This window comes from Mustela lutreola, chromosome 13 (assembly GCF_030435805.1).
Source record: "Mustela lutreola isolate mMusLut2 chromosome 13, mMusLut2.pri, whole genome shotgun sequence".
NCBI lineage: Eukaryota > Metazoa > Chordata > Mammalia > Carnivora > Mustelidae > Mustela > Mustela lutreola.
The window spans coordinates 67,452,339-67,466,351 of NC_081302.1; the positions used below are offsets into that span (position 1 = coordinate 67,452,339).

Sequence of the window (14,013 nt, forward strand, 5' to 3'; positions counted from 1 at the left end):
TGTGAAGCACTCTTTAGCTATTGTTCATTGTCTAGTAAAATTTTCACTTTGGAGAAGTGAGGATAAATATAATCTCAATTAAAAGAACAATGAATTATTTTCCAAAATGGTAATACATAACTCTAACTGAAAAGTCAATGCCTCTTTCCTTTTCAGAGGCGAGCTGCTGATAATTTGAGAAGACATCACCAATATCAAGTAAGTTATTCTATTGTATCTTGAAATTTGCCTTAAAATAAACTATTGCTCCTCTTCAGAACTGACTCAAGAGAAAAATCATATTTTTGCACTGAATATCAATTCTTGTGTTTTGACACACCTCAGGAGGTTATGAGGAACCTGGTAAAGCGATACGTTGCTGCAATGATCAGAGATGCCAAAACTGAAGAAGGGCTGACTGAAGAGAACTTTAAGGTAATCATTTTCATCCTCATCACCAGGAGACGGGTTCCGCAGAGCGTGGAGCCAGACACAGCACATTTAAAATCAGAGCTGGAAACTCAGCCATGTCTTCTAGCAAGCCCATGTGTTGTCTCCCCCTCCTGTCCCTGCTCCACCTCCTTCTAAGATTTATTTATTTTAGAGAGAAAGAATGAGAGCGGAATGCAGAGGGAGAGAGAGAAAATCTCAAGCAGACTCCCCACACTGAGCGCAGAGCCCAACATAGGGGTCGATCCTATGACTCTGAGATCATGACCTGAGCTGAAATCAAGAGCCAGGCGCTTGACTGACTGAGCCACCCAGGCGCCCCTTCTTACTTTTAAATTCAAGGCTGTTTAACTATTAAGAAGAAAAAAAAAGTGGTGAAATTTCTTTTCAAAATATATTGTTTTTGAGCACATTTAATCTGAAATATGGAAGGCACTTATACTTGGAGGCAGAGAAAACCCTAGAGTCCAGCGGTATTTGGACTTGCTGATCCTACCAGCACTCTAATGAGTGAGCTTTAGTTTTTGAAATTTCAATCTGATTTCTGAACCTGAAACATGTAGTAACTAAGAAGCTAAAAGCAACAAGGAAAACCCTGTTTGTGCTCTGCACAGCTTTGGTGGTAGAAAATTCAAGGTTTGCGCCTAAGTGTAGCTTACACACTTAGTCTTTCTCCCTTTTTATTTATTTTTTTATTTAATTTTATCAGAAGAGAGAGGTGGAATACATGTAATGTATATATGCTTGCACATGTGTATAAAATACCTTTGCTATTCTGCCTGAGTTCTTCGAGGTTTTAGAAGAATGAGCAAAGTCAGTAAGGTCATAGAGGCAAAAACAAGTAAAAAACCCTCCAGAAGACTCTTTAACAGTGAAAAGCAACAGGTCTCACAAGAGAATAGAGATAAGCAGCTGCTTTGGTAAAAAGGTTGATGAACTGCAAAATGTAAAGCACAGGTTGGAAGTTGTCCAGGATCCGAAATATTCTTTGCTGCCACAACATCCAAATTTTGTAGTTGAATGATTCATGGTGTGTTGGGAGATTGGCTGGAGGCAGGAGGCCACCAGGAAGGCCACAGTCAGGTTAGGGCTGAGCATTCAGTTGTCTGAAAAGATTAGGACTATTGAGAATTCAGTTGTCCAAAAAAAAAAAAAAAAAAAAAAAAAAATTAAAAGTAAAGGATGAATCTAAGACATGTTATCTGATTTGAAGCAATTCGTGAGATTTAGTAGCTCACCCAGATGCTGAGATAAATTCAGCTCCAAGGTGGCAAACTATTGAAGGTAACTGTCAGCTCGTAGAAGGGCAGCAGCACTGTAAGTATTTTGTTTTAGATAGCCTTTGGGACAAAAAAAAAAATGTGCTAATATTAAAAATCTTTTTAAAAAATGCATCCCTGAGAGAACAGAGGTGCCTTGAAAGCAGATGAAGCTTTTGGAGAGGAAGCGTTTGAAGCTGCAGGCCCCCAGAAATCCAACATACCCTTGTTTCTTTTTGCATGAGCTCAGGGAGTCTCCACATTACTACAGAACTCCAACCGGGAAATTAGCAGGAACCCAAATGACTCCAGTACCAGGGAGACAATCGCAGCAGAGCGGAATCCTCGCTCTTAAAAATGAGTGAAAACACAACAGAACCCTGTGCGAAGCGCGCTCATGATGGTTCCTGAGGTCTATTTGTTTCGGTCCTAAGCTAATTTCATCATTTTACATCCCACCTAGGAACTAAAACAAGACATTTCCAGTTTCCGCTTTGAAGTCCTGGGGTTGCTACGAGGTAGCAAACTGTCCACAGTACAGGCGGCTCAGGCCACGAAGGAGTCCTCCAATTCGGCCGACTCGGATGAGAAGAGCGATAACGAGGGCAGCGGCAGGGACAAGCGAAAGAACTTCAGCCTCTTCGACTTAACCACGCTGATCCACCCGCGATCCGCTGCCATTGCCTCCGAACGACACAACATAAGCAACGGCTCGGCCCTGGTGATGCAGGAGCCCCCCAGGGAGAAGCAGAGAAAAGTGAATTTTGTGACCGATATCAAAAACTTCGGGTTATTTCACAGACGATCCAAACAGAACGCTGCTGAGCAAAATGCAAACCAAATCTTCTCTGTTTCAGAAGAGGTCACTCGTCAACAGGCCGAAAGACCAATGGAGAGGAGTATTCAACTGGAATCTCGAGGGTTGGCTTCCCGGGGGGACTTGAACATCCCGGGTCTCAGTGAACAGTGTATATTAGTAGACCACCGAGAACGGAATACGGACTCCCTAGGCTTACAGGTGGGCAAGAGAGTGTGTTCCTTCAAGTCGGAGAAGGTGGTGGTGGAGGACACCGTCCCAATCATACCAAAGGAGAAGCATGAGAAGGAAGAAGACTCTAGCATAGACTATGACGGAAACCTCACCGACACAGCCAGCCATGAGGATTACGTGACCACCAGATTGTGACACTTGAAGGAGGAAGCGTTGGTCATGCATATAGATATTTTCCCTAGTGCTCTGGGGAGGGGGAGAATTAGCAAAAGCTAACTAACACTTTATATCATTTATCAACTGTGGCATAGTAATGCGTAACATGTTTAACTGAGGCAAAGGCGATCAGAAACCCTGGTTTTGTAACCAGCTTTTGCTTTCACAATTTGTTTTACCCATGTTTTTGGTTGTCGTTAATAAATGCACCGTGTATTCTTGTACTGTTGCAATAATCCACAGGAAATTTTTAGCTCTCTTTTTCAACTAAAACAAACGCAACTTATTCATGTGGTAGTTGACTCCTATGATAGATATTTTTATATGCAAAAAACAATGTAGCTGAACTATTCGAGCTTTTTCGTAATTTTTTAGGGTCTTCAGAGATGGTTACTCATCAAGGACTTTTCAGACAGCCTTATAGTGTGGCTTTAATACACAAATATTACCAAATTATTTCTCATAGCACAAATTAAAGTAAGCAAGCCCTCTACTCATGGAGTCAGGATTAAACTCCCTCTTAAAACGGAAGTCAGGTGTACTTTGGAGTTTTTGATGGCCCAATTTTTCCTTTCAGTAAGTAAAATAAATATTTGTCTTCATAAGTACTGACAATTGATGATTTTTAATGAGATTTTGTCAAGACAAAAGTTTTATTTCAAGTTTTTTTTAATGACCTTTTTTGAGTTCAATTGCTAGTCATTATAAATACCAGGCTTTATGAATAACAGAATTTCAAAACATGGCAAAACTTCTCAGTGCTAGAAAAGAATAACAGTAAATTAGAATAGTTAATGCACCTTAAACAAAGCAAAATGATTTCATTCTCATAATATCCAGATGAAAATAAATTCATTCTAAACTCTAAATCTAAGTAAAGTTAAATTGTATTTTCAATCAGTGTGACATTGTCATGAATTCAAAAGAAGTACAAAATCCTCATGGTTTCCTCATCTTTCTCCCAGTGGCTGGTATATATTTCTTTAAAATTAAACTCACCCAAAATCATTATTAATTTTAGCAGTAGATACAAATGTAAAGCTTTCCCCAGAGGGACAATATTCTTAATTACTTATTTTTTCTATTGTTTTAAAGGTAATCTAGATTATATTACACTCATTCACGAATCACTAAAAACAAAGTATTTTTACCTGATATAAAAAGGCACTGGAGACTTCATAAAGTTTAAGTTATATAACTTGTGTCTATAGAAGCCACCATGGAAACAGAAGTTCCTTCACCGACCGCATACAATTAACATGTATTTCAAATCATTAGAAAAATGCTGAGTTCGTTTTACTTCAGAAACTCCCTCCATGGACTAGACAAATTGTACATGATTTAGCATTGACCCCAAATTGCATAGTTTCTGATTACCATACATGGAAAATAAGGAATAACATCAGTAACAGTGCCATCCACTGTCCTATACGCAGTGCAAGAATCAACATCTATGTACTACTCACAACAACTACTCACTGAAGGAGCTCCTATTCTTATCCCCACTTTATAGATGATGAAAGCGAGGCAAGCACTAACTGGGTAAAGGTGCACAGCTAATGATGGAGCTATGATGGGTCCTCCAGGGCCATACCCTTAATTACAATATGTACTCCCTCTCAGAACATAAACAGACCAAGCAAAAATGTCCACTTATAGGGGTTACTGTTGCTGCTTCTGAAAGGATGTATTACGAGAGAGAAAGAGCTTGGTAAATTCCATAAATCTGTGTTCCCTCTTGTAAAGCAAGAGGAGCGCAAAAAATTAAAGATACATGTGATTTCTTTAGACTCAATCGTATTATAGAAGTTAGTAGATTTAAAATACATATTTGGTAGGAGATATCAGAATTCAACTGGAAGTACTAGATTTCAGTTTTCAAATAAGCTACAACCCAGAGGCACTGAGATACTACTCTTTCCTAAATCTGGTTTTGTCTTCAGGATAGGGAAATGGGTCTGGTAGGTTTGGAGAAACAATAGGGCTAATGCCTGTTCTTACTGCCTCAAGTGCACATTTATCTCAAATATGTTAGGACTCACAATAAGCCCTGGGGATAACAAAACACCCAAACTGTTCTAAGTCAGACAGACATTCGGTAGTAAGGGAACACAGACCTATTCTCAATATTTGCGGTGTTTTCCAATGATTCTATTTTGCTGCTTTTGTTATTAATACTGTTATTTCTAAAGTAAAAATCATATACATCATCATTATACATAATTTCCAGAATTTAATTTCAAATGTCCTCTGTTCCTTCAAATACCACCACTGACAATAAAAGCAACAACAACAAAATATGTTCCCAGGGATTTATTTCTATCAGGGATTAGGGTGCTGATATTTTACAGGGAAACATGGTGATAGCAGAGAGATTTACTTGGAGCCAGTAAACCCCTCCTTCTCATGTTCTGAAAATGATGGTTTTTAACAACCCTCAGATGTCACTGACAGATGCGTTTATAAGTTTAAACAAAATATCAGATATTGTTAGTATAATATGTCCTAGAATTGAACATTGTTCTGAATAGAAGGTGATATTAAGTAGCATTAATGAAGATGAAGAGTAGGGAAAGAATAAGAAAACATAAACAGCAGATTGCAAAATAGAGGGATGATGTTTTTTGAGGTCTTTAAATGAGTAATTTGGGGTCTCTTTTCATTTCCATTCATATTTCTATTAACATAAATTCCTAAACACCAAAGAGAGGTTTGACATTGCACCTTCATTTGTATAAATACGTTCCTATGTTTCACATCATTTTGACCTTGTTATTTGTTGCTAATCTTTACTTATTTATTGCCAGGGTTAGGTGGAAGAATGTCTAAAAAATTCAGTTTAACTTTAATAGAATAGCACTTCATTTATCACCTATTTTGGAAAACCCATTTACAAGAGAAAATGCTATGAAGATGCACTTCACCATTTGCAACAGATGTATTTCTGAAAATATCTGTGTAAATAATTCTGTATCAACTTCAGTAGGGAAACTGGCTATGTAAAAAAAGAAAAAAATGGTAGTGAATTATTTTGTAAAATGATGAATTATTTTTCAAAGTGATAATCATCCTCGGAATGTAACTATTTCATAAGTTGGATATTTGTATATCAAATTTTCTTAAATTAGATAATTTATTTATCAGCTGGTAATTAAAATATTGCAAAAGCATACCCATTTTCTTGCCTTGACCTAGATAGCAACTCAACATACTTTAGCAATTGAACACACAAATCCAAACAATGAAATATCTTTGATAACCTTTGAGGTGTAAAGAAAGGAAAAATCTCATATTATTCTCAAAGAAGCAGTCAATTTCCCAATTAGTATAGAAGGAATAACCAGTGATATAAAAATGCACTCTTCTAATATTAGTAATCCTTACCAATTCTGGGATTTAGTGGAGTGAATGACTGTCCAGTCCTATGACTTTTGGTTGAAGAGTAGGCATCAAGCCCTGAAATCTGTCCATTCTTAGTTATCATGAATTGTGTTTGTAGTAGAAGAGTTTAGAAAGAACCCTTAAAAATCAGCTAAGCAAAAACCGTCTGTGTGACCCTATCAATAGGTTTACAATGACTTAAATTTTTAAAAAGCTGAATTTAAAAAGCAGAATTTATCTGGAAAATTATTTTCTTCAGTTTAGCTTTATTACAATTTTTCTTTGTCTTATATTCTACAAAATTCAGACCTCCCTGTAATTTACATTTAGAAATTGCCTTCTATAAATCCCCTTAAATTCAATTTCAAATATATTATTCTAATTATTTCACAATCTATTACAATGAACTTTGTTTGATTAATGTTATCACATGACTTTAGAAAATATTTTGGAATATATTAAATAAGTTCTCCAGAGAGATAAATGGAGAAACTAAGGTTCAGGGCATTTCTGGCAATTATCCAAATTTACCCTGCTACTCAGTGGTTGAGTTGGAGCTTAAAGAAAAACTCTTCATGTAGATATTCAGATGAGATAACAGGTCATAAATGTCTCGACTAAAATTAATTTTTTTTAAAAATTTTGTCTTCTTTGCTTTCTCCTTCAGTAGAAAGTATTTATATTCATTCAAACTTTCCACAGCTCAATTCGGAAGATACTACCTTTTTCTTCCTACAAAATTGTGTTCATGGATTTTTTCAAAAAGCTGGCATCTTACCATTTTCTAAGAAATGGTAAGTTCATCATCTTCACTTCAACTATAGGTTCTGTGATAATTCTATACACAGTCTTGTAATAATAAAATGTCTGAAATAAAATTAAACCTTCTCAAATGAAAAATGATAAGAGCTGGAAAATATGAAGCTAACATGAGATTGAGACGATGAGACTAGGGCCTAACAGGGTCATGCTGTCACTGAGTTGGCAGAGTGAAGTTGTCTCTGCCGGTGAAATTTACCAGTAGGAAAACCATCAGCTTCCTCCAGAGCTGCACTGTCCAATGCGGTGGCTACTAGAGACATATGGCTACTAAACACCTGAAATGTCTATAAGTGTAAAACACACACTGGATTTTAAGGACTTAGTATGAAAACAAAGCAAAATATCTCATTAATATTTACATTGGTTACATGTTGATAGTATTTTGGATGCATTGGGTTAAAATATATGAATTAAATTAGTTTCATGGTTCTTTTAATTTTTTGATGCAACTACTAGAAAATTTCTAAAACACACATGTGACTCGCGTTTGGAACTTGCAGTACATTTCTACTGGACAGTGGTGCTCTGGAGCATCTCTATTTGTTTCACTCAGTTCATGTATTTCTACCATTTGAATTTCATAGGTGAAACATGTACTCAACTACTCAAAAATATTGTTTTCATTCAATTAAAATTTGCTGTCTCTCCTTGATTCCCAGTCTCCTAATGGAATCACTGCTAATAATTTGCTGTTTTTCATGTTTTTCCTTGCCTTTGCAAATATATTAATACATATTATAAAATACACATATAATAATATATTAATATATAATTTATAATATAAATAAATACATAAATATATGTATAGGTTATGGGTTGTTATTATTTTTATCAAGAATGGAATTTATACTACATCTATAATTTAGTGGCTTGTTTGTTTTTTATCTAATAGGGTATCATAGAAGACTTTTCTAGAGCTATTTGATATAGCAGAGTTATTTGAACCCACTCAAAAAAATTCGTTAATTGTTTTTATCTATTGAAATCTATTCATACCCTGTTGCTAAAACATTATTGGGTCAACCATAAGGTTTTGAGGAGTATTTGAGAGACAACGTCTTTCTCAAAGGCCAATATGCTCATTTTTATCTTCTGTTTACTATCTTGTAGAGCTATTTTTCTTGTGATTAAGTAAAGAGTCCATAGTATGACCTTCAAAAAGTGGCCCCACTTCATGGGCCAGCATCATCTTTTCACACACACAAGACCTTAGCCATTTGGGATTTCTTTTAGGTATTTAAGACTTAATATTTCTCTTTCCCAACATTAGCAAATCCTGTTCCTCCAACCTTAGATCATAACTGGACCAAAATTTTATTACTTTAAAGAATTTTCTTAAATCCAGACTTTTAATTAATTGTAAGTGATCTGTTTTTATGGTTTCCCTTACATCTAATTGTTTTACCCAATGTCTTTTTTCTTAAAGATTTTCATTTCCGGAGCCTGCAGATAACAAGCCAGGTTTCCCCACTCTGGGAATAAGAGGTTATCTGCACTGACTTTCTTTCAGGGTGTCAATATAGTTAAAGGTTTAATTTACTCCCAGGAAATAACTTAATGCGTTACTTCAACAGTCAGAATGCAAAATGCCCTGGTGGTCTATGGGAAAGCTGGAAACTGGTATTTTCACATACCTGCTATAAAGGAACTGCAAATCCAGCATTGATTGCACTCATTTCCATCTTATCTGCTGATATTTGAAACTTCTGGATGGAAATGTCCATCTATCTCTATAATACTGAACTATGTTATATTACCTTCCTAAACTTAGAAGTACCAAAGAGGAATGTAGAAATGTAGAACAAATAAAGGCACCAAAAACCATTAACTGAATAGTTATTTCCTCTGGGTTTTTTTTTATTCAGTTTTTTTTTTTTTTTTAAATCTTGAGATCATTATAGATTCATATGCAGTTGTAAGAAATAATATAAGGATATTCACATACCAGTTACTATTTTTCCCCCAATGGAAACAAACATGTTTTAAGGCTACAATACAAAATTGCAGAATATTGACTGATCTCTTTCAGATTTCTGCAGTTTTCCTTATACCTGTGTAGGTGGTCTTGTGTGTATTTAGTTCTACAAAATTTTACCCCATGTATAGCTTTGTGTATCTACAATCATAGTCACATACAGAGCATTTCTATTGCCACAAGTATCCCTGGTATTGTCCCTTTTCAAACCACATCCATCTCCTAACACTTCCCAATTGCAAACTCCTGAAAACCATTAGTTTGTCCTCCATTTTTATAATTGTATCATTATAACATTGCTAGACAAGTAGAATCATACAGTATGTAACCTTTATGGATTAGCATTTTTCACTCAATATAATTCTCTGCAGACTCATCCAATTTGTTCCATCTATCAACAGTTTGTTCATTTCTTATTGCAGAGTCCTATTCCATGATATGAATTTACCTAATTCAACACTACACTCACTGAAGGATATTTTGGTTGTTCCCAATCTTTGGCTACTACAAATAAAGCTACAATGAACATTCATGTACAGTTTTTTCTGTGACCAAGACTGTAATTCTTGGGCGGTACGGTAGTTGTATGCTTAGTTTGTTTGTTTGTTTGTTTGTTTGTTTGTTTTTTAAGACTTTATTTATTTGACAGACAGAGATCACAAGTAGGCAGAGAGGCAGGCAGAGAGAGAGGAGGAAGCAGGCTCCCCGCTGAACAGAAAGCCCAATGCAGGGCTTGATCCCAGGCCCCTGGAATCATGACCTGAGCCTAAGGCAAAGGCTTTAACCCACTGAGCCATTCAGGCACCCCGCATGCTTAGTTTTATAAAACACACACACACACACACAAATGGCCAGCCTGTATCCCAGTGTGGTTGTATTACTTTATATACTCACCAGCAATGTATGAGTGAGTCAATTTCTCTGAACTTTTGCTAGTGTTTGGTATAGTCACCAATTTTTATTTTATTCATTCTGATCATTGTGTAATTATACTTCATTGGGGTTTTAATTTGCATTTCCCTGAAGACTAAGTGATGTTGAACACCTTTTGTGCTTGTCATCTATATGATAGTGAAATTTCTGTTCATATCTTTTGCACATTTTCTAATTAGATTATTATATGTGTGTTTTTAAATGTTAATTAGATTATTATATGTGTGTTTAATGTTTTGAGATTATTTTTTTTTAAATTCTAGACACTAGTCTTTTGTCAGATATGTGTTTTGCAAATGTTTTCTCTCATCTTTTTGTCCTCTTAATAAGGGTCTTTTTGCAGAGCAAAATTTAAAATTTTTGATTAAATCCAATTTTTCAACTTTGTTTTATAACAATTCAAAGAATTATCTAGGCCTGGATCATGAAAACTCTCTCCTTTTTTTTTCTCCTAAGTTTTATACCATTATGTTTTATATTTATCTATATTTATTTTTCCTATCTTCTTTTCTAAGTCCCTTAGTATATATACAGATTTACAGAAGAAATTCATCTTGAGGAATAGGATTTCATATAATATAGAAAGAGAATGAGGAGGACTGGTGACAGGCATACATACAGGTAATACTAAAACTGGGTGACAAGAAAGAAGATAAATCATTCTTAGGAGAAAACACTGACTTAGTCATCCAAATATTACAGCAGGATCGATTTTCTGAAGCTTAAAAAAAATAAAGAAAAAATAATATATTTCAATTCCTTTATGTTTCTTCCAACTTCCTGAATCTGATGGAGAAGCAATAAAGAATAAGAAATGCTGCTATTTTGGGACTGAAAGTCAGAAATGAAAAAAAAAATTTCAAATGAACACTTCTTCCTGAAATCCAATTGCTATTTGAAAAAAACCTAGTATTCCTGTACTATGATCTCACCCTCCTATTTCTGAAGAGTAATTACTAAATTTGAAGCTAATATTTAGGTACCATTAAAATGACCAATCATTTGTTTAAATGGTCCTTTTTGGTTTTAACAGTGCACAACAAAATACTACTACTAATAACAATAAGAATATTATTTTGGGTCTTTAATTGGTGTAAATAATAACATTAGAATAATAAAATTATAACTACATGAGAATATATATGAACCAAAAACAAAGTAATTTTTTTTAAAGATTTTATTTATTTATTTGACAGAGAGAGATCACAGTAGACAGAGAGGCAGGCAGAGAGAGGGAAGCAGGCTCCCCGCTGAGCAGGGAGCCCAATGCAGGACTTGATCCCAGGACCCTGAGATCATGACCTGAGCCGAAGGCAGAGGCTTAACCCACTGAGACACCCAGGCGCCCAAAACCAAAGTAATTTAGTGCATACACACACAAATGACTGAATAAGAGTGTGGCCTAAAATTCCCATGCTAATTAAAATCACTTCTAAGGTTTGCATTAGAAAGGAAAAGTATCACTAATACTTATAAAAATAAGGACTAGAAGGACATGAACAGACATTTCTGCAAAGAAGACATCCATATGGCCAACAGACACATGAAAAAAAATGCTCCACATCACTCGGCATCAGGGAAATACAAATCAAAACCGCAATGAGATACCACCTCACACCAGTCAGAATGGCTAAAATTAACAAGTCAGGAAATGACAGATGCTGGCGAGGATGCGGAGAGAGGGGAACCCTCCTACACTGTTGGTGGGAATGCAAGCTGGTGCAACCACTCTGGAAAACAGTGTGGAGGTTCCTCAAAAAGTTGAAAATAGAGCTATCCTATGACCCAGCAATTGCACTATTGGGTATTTACCCTAAAGATACAAACGTAGTGCTCCAAAGGGGCACGTGCACCCAAATGTTTATAGCAGCAATGTCCATAATAGCCAAACTATGGAAAGAACCTAGATGTCCATCAACAGATGAATGGATAAAGAAGATGTGGTGTATATACAGTGGAATACGATGCAGCCATCAAAAGAAATGAAATCTTGCCATTTGCGACCACGTGGATGGAACTAGAGGGTATTATGCTTAGCGAAATAAGTCAATCAGGGAAAGACAACTATCATATGATCTTCCTGATATGAGGAAGTTAAGATGCAATGTGGGGGGTTTGGGGGGTAGGAAAAGAAAAAAATGAAAGAAGATGGGATTGAGAGGGAGACAAAACATAAAAGACTCAATCTCAAAAAACATAAAAGACTCAATCTCAAAAAATGGACTGAGGGTTGCTGGGGGGAGGGGGGACCGGAGAGGGTGGTGGGGATATGGACATTGGGGAGGGTATGTGCTATGATGAGTGCTGTGAAGTGTGTAAACCTGGCGATTCGCAGACCTGTACCCCTAGGGATAAAAATACATTATAAGTTTATTTAAAATAAATAAATAAATAAATTTTTAAAAATAGGGACTAGAATTTTGGCCAAGTTATTATGACAACATCACAATGTTTTGATTCTCTGATGGAAATATGGCAATTATCTCAATTGCTGCATCAATGGAAACAACTGGAATTCTTCTACACAGTTCAGAGTTTCCACTTTACAAAATACTAAGTTGGAAATTGTAACTCAATTCATTAGATGATCTAGATCTTTAATTTTGTTTTGCCTTTCTATCATTCCTTCCCACCCTTCACTATGACCAGCTAGAAATTGGTCTTTGGGGGTAAACACAAGGATAAAAAGATGAACTATACTTTTTAGAGGAGCTCACAAAGTCAAGACTGGAAGCTTTCACTTAGTTTTGTTTTGTAAGAGATTAGAAATGATATTGTTCACCATGCAGTTGGTGGTTGGCAGTCAGTGTTTGTAGACTGGATTTCTTTCTGTTCATCCTTCATCAAACCATTGAAAAAAACCTGTTTTCTTTTAAATGAGGTATGTATTTTCGTTTTCTTTGAGGTAGAAATGTAACAGGAAATACAGAAAAGACACACTTTCAGAAACATTTTTTATTAAAAACATTTTATTTATTTGAGAGAGAGAGTATGTGCACACACAGAGGTGACCAGGAGCAGAGGGAGGAGGAGAAGCAGGCTCCATGCTGAGCAGGGATCCTGCCTTGGGGCTCCATCCCAGGACCCTGAGATTATGACCTGAGCTGAAGACAGACACTTAATCAACTGAACCACCTAGGCACCCCAAACATTTTTAAACTTTTCACACTTTTTAATGTCATGCCTAGAATAAATGTATTTAATTAATGATACATTTAATTACTGATACACGGATCAATTAATGTCTTTATATTTTTATCCAGCCACCCGATATGTTGTCTTTTGCAACAATTATTCCTTCATTCACAAGCAGTGATTGAGGACACATTTTGTGATAAGCATTATGATACAGGTTGAGAATAAAATAATAAAACAAAAAGTCACTGAACTAAAAAAGGTAAATTTTCTGAAAATAATAATTCAGTGTAATAAGCATGGTATCCCTGAGGGAGCCTCTAGGAAAGGCACCTAACAAGAGATGTCTTATGTCATTTCCTGAAGATGAGAAGTAGTTGTTCTGAAGTTGGTCTTTAGGATTTCATGTAGGAGTTTATCATAACAAGGTTCTCTTAAAGTAGAGAAGGAAAGAGATGTGAAAATCATCGAATTTGTTCTACAAATTAAAGAAAAGTGAGCCCTTTCAATTTTGAAAATAAAGATTTTTAAGATGTTGCTCAATGGCTGTAAATAACCTAACCTTCAAACTGCCAATGATAAATGGGTAATAAATTTGTCTAAAGCAAAACAAGTCAATATAATTATAATTAGTTTTATATTTTATCTTTTTAAAAAGCTGAATATGTTTTATATTCAATCATAATGAATTCTCTAGCCAATTCTTAAGTCATCTGAAGAATAATCACCTTTTTGAATAGTTCATTGAAATAAATCCATCATGTAGTTCACTCACTTAAAGTGTAAAATTCAATGGTTTTCAGTGTATTCACAGATATGTACAAACATTACCATAGTCAATTTGAAAATGTTCTCATCACCTCAAAAAGGAA

General features: G+C 35.5%; 1 protein-coding gene across 1 annotated transcript in view; it reads left to right on the top strand.

Annotated features, from left to right (window-relative positions):
* TRPC4 (transient receptor potential cation channel subfamily C member 4) overlaps positions 1 to 6,067 on the top strand; it is a 208,835-nt gene extending 202,768 nt beyond the window's left edge. Inside the window, exons 9-11 of the mRNA XM_059144454.1 lie at positions 157 to 198; positions 325 to 414; positions 2,152 to 6,067. Of these exons, the coding sequence (XP_059000437.1) occupies positions 157 to 198; positions 325 to 414; positions 2,152 to 2,874 (855 nt within the window). The 3' untranslated portion in view covers positions 2,875 to 6,067. The remainder of the gene's footprint in view (positions 1 to 156; positions 199 to 324; positions 415 to 2,151) is intronic.
* The last annotated feature ends 7,946 nt before the right edge of the window (positions 6,068 to 14,013 follow it).